At 43.9% G+C, this 10401-nt stretch overlaps 1 protein-coding gene across 3 annotated transcripts in view; it reads left to right on the forward strand.

Annotated features, from left to right (window-relative positions):
• Window positions 1-9449, forward strand: part of Lrp4 (LDL receptor related protein 4) — a 51384-nt gene extending 41935 nt beyond the window's left edge. For 2 of the 3 annotated variants that reach the window (XM_076929250.1, XM_076929251.1), the window contains exons 34-38: window positions 268-403; window positions 3295-3362; window positions 3682-3769; window positions 5845-5986; window positions 8556-9449. In XM_076929250.1, coding sequence (XP_076785365.1) covers window positions 268-403; window positions 3295-3362; window positions 3682-3769; window positions 5845-5986; window positions 8556-8888 — 767 coding nt within the window. In that variant the 3' untranslated portion in view covers window positions 8889-9449. Of the gene's footprint in view, window positions 1-267; window positions 404-3294; window positions 3363-3681; window positions 3770-5844; window positions 5987-7051; window positions 7111-8555 lie in introns of all 3 variants that reach the window. The other variant, XM_076929252.1, reaches the window with a different exon arrangement.
• Window positions 9450-10401: the final 952 nt, after the last annotated feature.

Below are 10401 nucleotides of genomic sequence, written 5' to 3' on the forward strand. Positions count from 1 at the left end.
TGGCCTCTGGCATTTCTTAGAACAGAAGTCTAGACTCCCGACGTCTTGCTGGGGATCACCAGATCATCATCTCTGTTCCTAATATCTGTGAGCCAGCAATTTCTTTTAGAATCACTAATGGTAAATCCAAATCCCATTTAAATTTATAGCAATAAATGAGAGTACCAGAAGTTAGGGCATCTAAAAGATTCTGTCAGGACTTCTAGCTGCTGCCCTTGAACCACACAGAGGTTTCTAGAGTCCATTTCAATCCTCTTTTCTCTCCAGTGCCTGGCCTTGTGCCTCCTGCTCCCAGAGCCACCAGCATGAATGAGAAGAACCCAGTGCTACCCAACACGTTGCCCACCACCTTACATTCTTCTACCACCAGGACCCGCACATCTCTGGAGGGGGCAGAAGGAAGGTAAGTAGGGTCAATACAGGATTGAGGTCTGGATTCAGATCACCATACCCTCTTTGTACAAAAGCATTGTCCTAACTTCATAATCTGGCATATTGGAGATACATCACATCATTAACCACAGGTCCCTATTATGTGGAACACAGAGTGATTTTCAAATATAGATTGATGCAAATGAATCCATTTTACTTTTTAAAAGTGTGTGTGTGTGTGTGTGTGTGTGTGTGTGTGTGTACTCAAGAGCACACACACGTTGCTACATGTAGAAGACAGAGGAGGATAACATGTATCCTCTATTTCTATTCTCTTAGGCAGGGTCTCTCACTGAACCTGGAGCTCACTGTATTTTTGACTAGGTTGGTGCCCAGTGATTCTCCTGTCTGTGCTGCCCATTGGTAGGATCATAGGCATGTGCAGCCATGCCCAGCATTTTACATGGGTGCTGGAAATCTGAACTTGGGTATTCTGGCTTGTATAGCAAGTACTCTTATTCACTGAACCATCTCCTGGACCCTGATGGTCTTTTCATGTCTGAGAGCAAGAAGCTTAAAAACAGCTTTCTAGAGAAATCACTGGGGAGGAGTCTCCTTCCTGCATGCCATCTGTCCATCTTCCTTTGCTCTCATGTCACCAGTGTAGTATTAGGGTCTTGACCTAGTAGAAACCTCTGATTGAGATTAAATATTTAATACAACACTAAACTAGTATCTGCATTATAACTTAAGTGTGATAGCCTTTAGCTTATAATGATCCTGGCACTCAAATAAAATACACATATATGCATGTGCATACAATATACACACAAACACATACACATACCATTATCAAATAAGCAAATGTAATCAGGTATGGTCTTCAAAGCAAGCATGAAATATATTTCTTTAAACCTGATGCACTGGCAAGTATAGGTTAAAAGGTCATTAAGCTGAAAGCAGAAATAATGACTCCAGAATAAGTACTCTATGCTCAGTGTCTCCAAAGTGCCAAGATTTGCACGCGGTCACATGTAAGTGCTATGGGCTCTGGAGTCTGCATTCTGTGTAGTTTGAAAAGAAAACAAACACCCAATGTGAACATGTGCCTTTCTGACTAAGTCTGAAATGTTAGCCATTGTCTTTAATCTTAGCTTTTTCCTTAGAACTTTTGTTGTTTTCACAGTGCTGAAGTGTGAACGCCACACATGTGAGGCAAGCCATCTACTGCTAAGCTGTGCTCCTAGACCCTGGTTTTATTTGGGAAACAAATGTCCTCAGACATTTTTTCCTGGGTGTGTACATACACATTCCTAAGTGCATGTGGCGGCCAGAGCTCAGTGTGGAGTGTCTTCCTCATCTGTTTCCCATGTTAATTTTTGAGACACAGTCTCTCTCTAACCTTGGAGCTCACCAATTGTCTAGGCTGACTAGCAGCAAGTTCCCGGAATCCTCCTGTCTCTGCCTCTCTGGCATAGGGATTACATGTGTTTGCTGCTGCAGCCAGCTTTTCATGTGGGTGCTGGGGCCCTGAATCCAGACCCTCATGTTTTCTTGGCAAGAACTTTACCCAGTGAATCATCTCCTTGGGCCCTGTTTGTTTGTTTGTTTGTTTGTTTGTTTTTAATGCTCATAGAATTCAGCCCCTGTCAGTTCTTTATAGCCTGTGGTAATGCGTGTTTTTGACTATTTAAGTACATTAGCTGGAATATAGTTAAAAAAAATTCCACATAAACTAAGCAGAACATAGGTGCTTAAAGAAAAAAGTCTCCTATTCTTTGTCCTAGTTAATATGACGTTTTCATTTGCTTGGGTCCTACAGTTGAAGAAACAAAAGTATCAATCACAGTCAGCACTTCCTTCAGTTTTTACTTATTCTTTGACAAATTCATAACATATACACTGATTCTATCCACCCCACACCTCAGAACGCCATCTGGAATTTTTTTTTTTTTTTTCAAATAGGGACACTATGTAGCTTAGAGTGTCCTCATTCAGGGTCTTTCAAGCTCACCATGCCCACTTTTCAGACCTTTCCCAATGGAGTTCTAGTTCTGATTCCTGGTTTCCTGGTTTCAGATGCTCTTCTGTTGTCTATATGGCTTTTCTCCAGACTGTTGGAAGGTGCCTCCTATTGCTTGCCACAATATGCCAGAGCTACCTTCTGAGCATTGCAAGTGTACCAGCTGCGCACTCCCTCTGGGTGTCTTGCTTAGTCCCTTGTGAAAGAATGGAGGGAGGAAAAACAATTTTTTTAAACTTGTGCTAACCAATCAGATTTGTGTGGTTTGCAGCTGCTTCCCATTCGTTCTTGTAGTAGAAGGAAGATTTGAATTGGTGTCCTTAGAACTCTGTCTAGCTCACTCTAAAACCATTCTTTTAAAGGTATACAATTGAAAACACATTTAAACGTGACATAGCAGCTGGAAACCACTGGTTTCATTTGCCATTCTCTCTCTCCATATTCTCCCCACCACCCTCTCTCTCTCCCTTTCTTGGTTTTTTGAGACAGCGTCTCACTATTCTGGAACTCATTCCATAGACCAGACTGACCTCGAACTCACAGAAATCCAATTATTTCTGCCTCCCAAGTACTGGAATTAAAGGCCTGCACCACTATGCCTGGCTTAATACATAATCTTTTTCATTTCATTATTTTGGAGGCACATATCCTAGCACATGTAGAGCTCAGAGGACAAGATGTAGGAGTTGGTTCTCTTCGACCTTGTGAATTCCAGGGATCAAACTCAGGTCATCAGGCTTGGCAGCAGGTGCCTTTACTTACTGGGCCATCTCCCTGACCCTTTGATAGAGTCTTTCAGGTCTGAAAGCCGTATTCACAGCCCTTTCCTCCTTCCTAAAAGGGGGTGAGGACCTTTTTGAGTCCAAGAATGCTTCATGTCTCTTTCTCATGCCCCACAGATGCTCTGAAAGGGATGCCCAGCTGGGGCTCTGTACACATTCCAATGAAGCTATACCTGCTGCTCCAGGTAAGTCCTAAGAATAGAACTGTTGTAAAAAGAAGACTCTTCTGTTTATCTGTTTTTGAAACAGGCTATTTATTAGCACATAGGCCACACTAGCCTCAAACTCTTCAATTTCCTGTTCCTTGTCTCCCAAGTGCTGAGAGCAAGATATGAATACACCACCATTTTATATGGCTTTATATGGACTTAAGTCTCCACTTATTCCTTCCCTAGTTCTTATGAGGAGTCTTATAGGGTTGGCAAACTCTCCTAAGAGTCACCACTTAGTTGGCCATCAGAAAGTGGTCCTTAGTCCTTGTCTGATGTCCCTCCCTTCTCCTAGGTGAAGGACTGCACATCAGCTATGCCATCGGTGGACTTCTCAGTGTCCTGCTGATTTTGTTGGTTATTGCAGCTTTGATGCTATACAGGTAACCTCAGCTCTGCTGCAGGGGTGACATGTTCTTTGGTCCCTGTTAGCCTATCTGGGTTCTCTTGAAGCTTCACAGTTTGCTGAATATACTTGCATACAGGCTAGTTTCACCTCTGGGCCCCTGGCTGGCCTAGCAAGAGGAGAAAGTGGAAGCATAATTGCTCTTCTGTCCTAACCTCAGCAGTTTTCTTATTGAATAGCTAACTTTTTCCATATCTCCTTCTTCCTCAAACCATTGGAATGGGAAATGGTCTTCCCATCACACCAACACAACCTTTTACCTCAAAGTGGCTGACACAGCATCGCTCCCTAGAAATCACTTTGAGAAGACACAATATGTCATTTCAATTTAGGATCTTTTAAATTGCCATTTTTCTTTCCAGTACTTTAAACATTGCCAACAACAACAAAAATATCCGAAAATAAATTAATAATCATAATGGCTGGAGAGATGGCTCAGTAGTTAAGAAAACTGTCTGCTGTTCCAAAGGACCCAGGTTCAAATCCCAGCACTCACATGGCAATTCACAACTATCTGCAATTCCAGCTCCAGGGGATATGACACCCTCACACAGACATACATGGAGGTGGAACACTAATATAAGTAAAAGTTAAAATGATAATGATAATAATAATAATAACAACAATACTTGTCTTTTAATGGGAAAGTATAAATGCCTTAACCTGGTATCTCAGAGTTCTTGCTTTAATGAAACACCATGACCAAAAACTTGGGGAGGAAAGGGTTTATTTTTGATTTTATGTTATTGTTATCATCAAAGAAAGTCAGGGTGGGAACCTGGAGGCAGGAATCCGTGCAGAGGCCATGGAGGGGTGCTGCTTACTGGCTTGCTCTTCATGGTATGCTAAGTCTTTCTTTCTTTTTGTTTGTTTGTTTGTTTGTTTGTTTATTTTGAGACAGGATTTCTCTGTGTAGCCCTGGCTGTCCTAGAACTCTCTCTGTAGAGCAGGCTGGCCTCAAATTCAGGGATCCATCTGTCTCTGCCTCCTGAATGTTGGGATTAAAGATATTTTAGCATACTTTCTATAAAAACCAGTCTAAGACCCACGGTGGGCTGGGCCCTCCCACATCAATCACTAATTAAGAAAATACCCTACAGGCTTGCCTGCTTACACACCAATCCTATAGACTAGTGGTTCTCAACCTTTCTTATGCTGCGACCCTTTAATGCAGTTCTTCATATTGCTATTTCATAACTGCACTTTTGCTATTGTTTCTGTTATAAATCCTAATGTAAATATCTGATATGCAGGATCTCTAATATATGACCCCCCACACACAAGGAGTTGTGACCTGAAGGTTGAGAACCACTGCTATAAATGCATTTTCTCAGTTAAGGTTCCCTCCTGTCCACTGACCATAGTTCATTTTATAAACCTAGCTAGCACACCCAATAACGGGGTCTGAGCTTCAGAAAGATTAGATTATGTCTACCAATATTCCAGCTAATAAATCACAGAGGTGGGATTAGAACAAAGGTCCATCTCCTGCATAACAAGTAACCTAAAAGGTAGTGAGTTTCTGTGGCTCAGAAATCTGGATATATTGTGTGCTCAGTTTTGAGGTCTCTTGCAAGTTGTAATCTGGGTGACAGCCAGAGTTATGACCTCATCTAAAGGCTAGACTGCAAAAAAAAATCCTTCTAAATGTACTGGAATAATTATTGTTGGCAGATTTCAGTTCTTTACTGGCTATTGGTTGGAGGTCTCCCCTCATCTGTTGCTTGCCTGTGGACCTTCCTATAAGTCAACTTCAACATGGCAGTTTGCTCCCTTTAAAGAGAGGGAGGAAGGATGCACCACTCAAGATGGAAGCTGATCTAGTCTTTAATACTTTTGCATAATGGGTTCACTAGAAGTGAGTCACCAGCTCCGGCCCACACTCAAGGACCGGGATTCATAAGAGTGTGGGTGCCAGTAGGCAGGGTCACGGGGACCTACAGAGAGGCTGCTTCCCACACACAAGTTATAACTCTCCCTCTGTCCCCCCTCCTTTCCCAGTATCATACCTATAAAGTTCTCAACTGATTTCAGCTGATTTTTCTCTTGAAGACACAGAAAATCCAAATTCACGGATCCCGGAATGGGAAACCTGACCTACAGCAACCCCTCCTACCGGACTTCCACTCAGGAAGTGAAGATTGAAGCAGCTCCCAAGCCAGCCATGTATAATCAGCTGTGCTACAAGAAAGAGGTAACATAACAATAGAAAGTTTTATTTAGTTTTTTCTGGGGTTTGGGGAGAGGGGTGGGAGGAAGGACGACCAAATTGCCTGAGTAGACAAATAGGGGCCATGTGGTGTCCCTTCTACCATTTTGGAGACAATAGTGAACAGAAGACTGAGTGTAGTTTGGATTTCTGCAGAGATCTAGAGTCTTTGGAGGACACTGGTAAAAGCAAGGCTGGAAGTTTCTGGTCTGAAAGCAGTAAGTGTCTATTTCCCTGGAGACTGTCCAGGTTTATGGATGCTTTCATGCTAGGGGTTTTTATTCCTCTATGCTGTACCCCTCTGAAACAAGGGGACTCTTTGAGACAACACCCAAAACACCAAGAGCTCCTGGACTCTTTCTTTCTCTAATCTCTGAATTGGCAAAATAGTACCTATTGTTGAGAATGGCTAGGCTTTCTTTATCTTTGTTCTTAAGGTTTTAAAATATTTTCCTTAGAAACTTGAATATTTACGTGTTTTTAAAAAACATTTTGTTAAGTCAGGGCAAAATTCTTTACTGAATATTCAGGTGTGAAAAATAGTCATCTATCCACAGGGGATCTGAGGTCTGAGGTGTCAGTTTCCGAATTTGGTAGAACCTGGTTTCTTCTAAAATCCTGTAACCTTCACAGAATTATTCCCTAAAAAGACTCAGCCTGCTCTGACTGTTAGCAGTCAATCAAGCAGGACTCTCACTCGCCACAGTAAACTTATACTTTCTAGATTGAGGGATTCCTGTATTTAAAAAAGCTACCACTATAATTCACAAGGCTACCTACAGTCCTGGGAATGGGAACCCTCTCTATTTCTGAGAAAGACTCTTGAGGATTCTTGAGTTCCTAGAATGAGGGGTGTCCCAGAAAAGAATCACAGTGAAGGCTATCCATTAGAGCTGAAAAATAGGTCTGAAGACATGACTCTGCAGCTCAGCACATGTGCAGCCTGTGCGAGTCCCTGGATTCATCCCCACTACAGCCAAAAGAAAAAAGGAAAACTCTTTGACCTTTTTTTTTTTTTTTTTTTTTTTTTTTTTTCTTCTTCCTCAGCAGCTCTTCCATCCCTCTGATAGCCTTTCACCCTTTCTCTTCTGATTTCCTCTTGAGTTCAGGTACCTGTTGCTCTGTGTGTGTAGAGAAAGTGGTGTTTCCAGAACTACCTCCACAACTTACCCAGTGCATTTCTGTGATGAGGACTCTCAATGGGCCTGCATGTTATCTCACACTCACTTCTGCTCGGAGGGTTGCTGGGTGAATGGGAGTCTGTATGTGTGCTTGCAAACTACCTCTATCTCTCTGCGTGATTGAGGGACTCCTCGAAGGCAGAGCCCATCATCAAGAACCTAGCATAGCATCTGTTTAATGTAGGGCCTTAGTAACTGTGGAATGGAACTGTTACTAACAGAAAGCAATGGTTGAGACTCTGAGTGAAGAGACTACCCCAGGGACAGAACCCAAGCTACGATGGCTCTTTTTCTCCTAGTGGTGGCAGGATAATAATGGGAACACCCCACAAGTCAGGAATGAGGCTGCCCTTGAAGAGTACATAAAGGAGGATACTTAAGCCAAAGTTAAAGCTATTCCTGGAGTGACGCAGACCACTCAGCGATGGTCTTCATGGACAGAGTATCCTTCCCTAAAGAGTTACAGGTTACAGGCTCATGAAGAACACAAATACAGGGCCTGGGGAGATGACTCAGCAGTTAAGAGCACTGACTGCTCTTTCTGAGTCCAATTCCCAGCAATCACATGGTGGCTCACAACCATCTGTAATCGGATCCATTGCTTTCTTCTGGTGTGTCTAAGGACAGTGACAGTGTACTCACATAAAATAAAATCTTAAAAATAATAAAGAAAAAACTTTTTAAAAAAAAGAACACAAATACAATGATTTCCCAAGCCCCACTCCCCAAATCCTACCTTCCAAATTTTCTTATCACAATCAAAAGGATCACTGAAAGCAAACTAGTACATAAAAAAATTTTGAATACACGCACACTGAATTGCTTCTGCCAGTTGTTTTTGATCTGCATGACGTTCCATTAATAAACCACAGGGTTGATGTAACAGATGATGTAGATGCATAATAGATTGCTTTGGATTTCTTATATCAGCATGATGTCCCATTAATGACCTATGGCGGTGATACAGCAACAGCTAGTGTGTTTTAACGTTTCCTGTGTGCCATGCTCTAACAGCTGCACCCTATGAATTGCCTCTCCGAACTCTTACAACAACCAGGGGTAACTTGTAGATGCTGTTGTTCTCTGATGCTGCAGATGGGAAGCCTGAGTTTTAGAAGTGTTCAGTCATTTGCTCAGGATAACATAGCCAGTGAATGGCTGGTGTAGGACCAGAAGCCATGGTTTTCCCTCTCCTCTGTGATGATGTAATTATCTAATCGCAGTTGCCCTTAGGTGGGACTTCATATTTGCCTTGTCCACATTGGTCTAGCAGTCTGTGGGGGTTTTGTCCTCCCTAGCCACTTTGTTTTCAGCTCACCGTGAGATCCTTTATAGAATGCCAACTGACTATGTGTCTCCATTTTCTACCCCAGGGTGGACCTGATCACAGCTACACCAAGGAGAAGATCAAGATTGTAGAGGGAATTCGCCTCCTGGCTGGGGATGATGCTGAATGGGGTGACCTCAAGCAACTGCGCAGCTCCAGGGGGGGCCTTCTACGGGATCATGTATGCATGAAGACAGACACAGTGTCCATCCAGGCCAGCTCTGGCTCCCTAGATGACACGGAGACAGAGCAGCTGCTGCAGGAAGAGCAGTCAGAGTGTAGCAGTGTTCACACTACAGCCACTCCAGAGAGGCGGGGCTCGCTGCCAGACACAGGCTGGAAACACGAACGCAAGCTCTCCTCAGAAAGCCAGGTCTAAGTGCCCACATTCTCTTCTCTGCCTGCCTGTTCATTCTCCTCTGTGGACTTCTGATCCTTGTGCCCACATAACAACTGGGGCCCTTTCCCATGCACTCATCTTCTTCCTTCCCACCCCAAAGTGTCCCCAAGCCCCCATAGAACCTGTTACTCACCTGAGTCCAAAACTACCTGGGAACAAGAAGTGTGGCCACATCTCAAGAATTTAGACCTGGATTTTACCCAGAACTTCAGCTCTTGCACTCTATCCTGGGTCCCCTGAAGCTGGGCTCAGCATGATTCCTTGTCAGCACAGAGCTCCAGGACCCTTTACCCTGGCACCCCATGTGCCTGCCCCACAGCACCAATGCAATTGACGATATAAGACTTTGGTCTTCCCCGTCACAGCTGATATGAACACCTCTTTGTAAACTGGCCTACCAGGGCCTGGGACTGGAGGTCACAGGTAAAAGGTAATGGATAGAGGTTGAGAGAAGGAAGAAGCAGCCCAGCTGGTCTGGGTATTTGGGAAACCTCTAGCCTCAAGTGTTGGTAATTCTGAAAAACCTTTGTGAGGGTGGGGGGGCGGGGGGACAGCACTTGAGCCCTGGGATCTTGTCCATTGCTGGCAGTGGACATTCTTCTCACCCAGGAGTCACTGCTTTGTCAGTTGTGATACAGGTGAAGTGAGGGTATGGCTTAAGCTCCTCTTCCTCCTGCTGGAATGTCTGGCGCCATTTCTACCTTGAATAACTGGAGGCCCCTGTCATGGCAACTTGCTAATAGGAATTCCCTCCTGGTGCTGCTACTGGCCAGTACTTTTCTTAAGCTTTTAACTATGCTGTGAGCTTGAGTGACCATTGGGTGGGCCCAGAGAGTAGGCCTCTAGAATATTTAAGAAGCTCGGCAAAGATCAAACATGGTACCCTACCTGAGCTCCGCTATTCTGCCCTTCTCTCTCCCATTCCCTGGGATTCTAAGGGAAGCAATTCTGTCCCAGCCTTTCAAAGAATGACAGGATGTTTTCCAAAGTGGTCAGGAGGAGCAGCTAAAGAGATATAGGACACCTAGGGGCTCAGGAGAAGTATTGTGAGGTTGAACCTCTTGAGTTCATTCTCAGGTGCTCAGGGACCCAAGTTCATTGACACAGCCTGTGGCTCTAGGGTGGTTAAGGTCATGTGCCAACTCTTCTGGGCCCCTGTCCATACTAAGGTACCACCATTAGCTTCCTGCTTCTTTAGGCCAAGGGCTTCTCTCAGGGGAGCTGAGATTTTTTTTTTTTTTTTTTTTTTTTTTGTGCTCCCTAGAATTTCCTCCTTGTGTTTCACTTCTGAGAGAGGGGAGTCTAAGCTTGCTTTCCCTAACTGATCCTGTATCACCTCAGTCTCCAATGTCCAATGATGAGGAGGGTCAATGAAGATGCCAAGTGGTGAGCAAAGAGTGGAGAGGTGGTGAGAACCGGTCCAGAGGAAGTTCAGGCACTTCTCCAAAGAAACTGAAGCACAGGAAAGATTGACAGGAGCTGAGAATGGAGG

Source organism: Arvicanthis niloticus, chromosome 2 (assembly GCF_011762505.2).
Source record: "Arvicanthis niloticus isolate mArvNil1 chromosome 2, mArvNil1.pat.X, whole genome shotgun sequence".
Classification (NCBI taxonomy): domain Eukaryota; kingdom Metazoa; phylum Chordata; class Mammalia; order Rodentia; family Muridae; genus Arvicanthis; species Arvicanthis niloticus.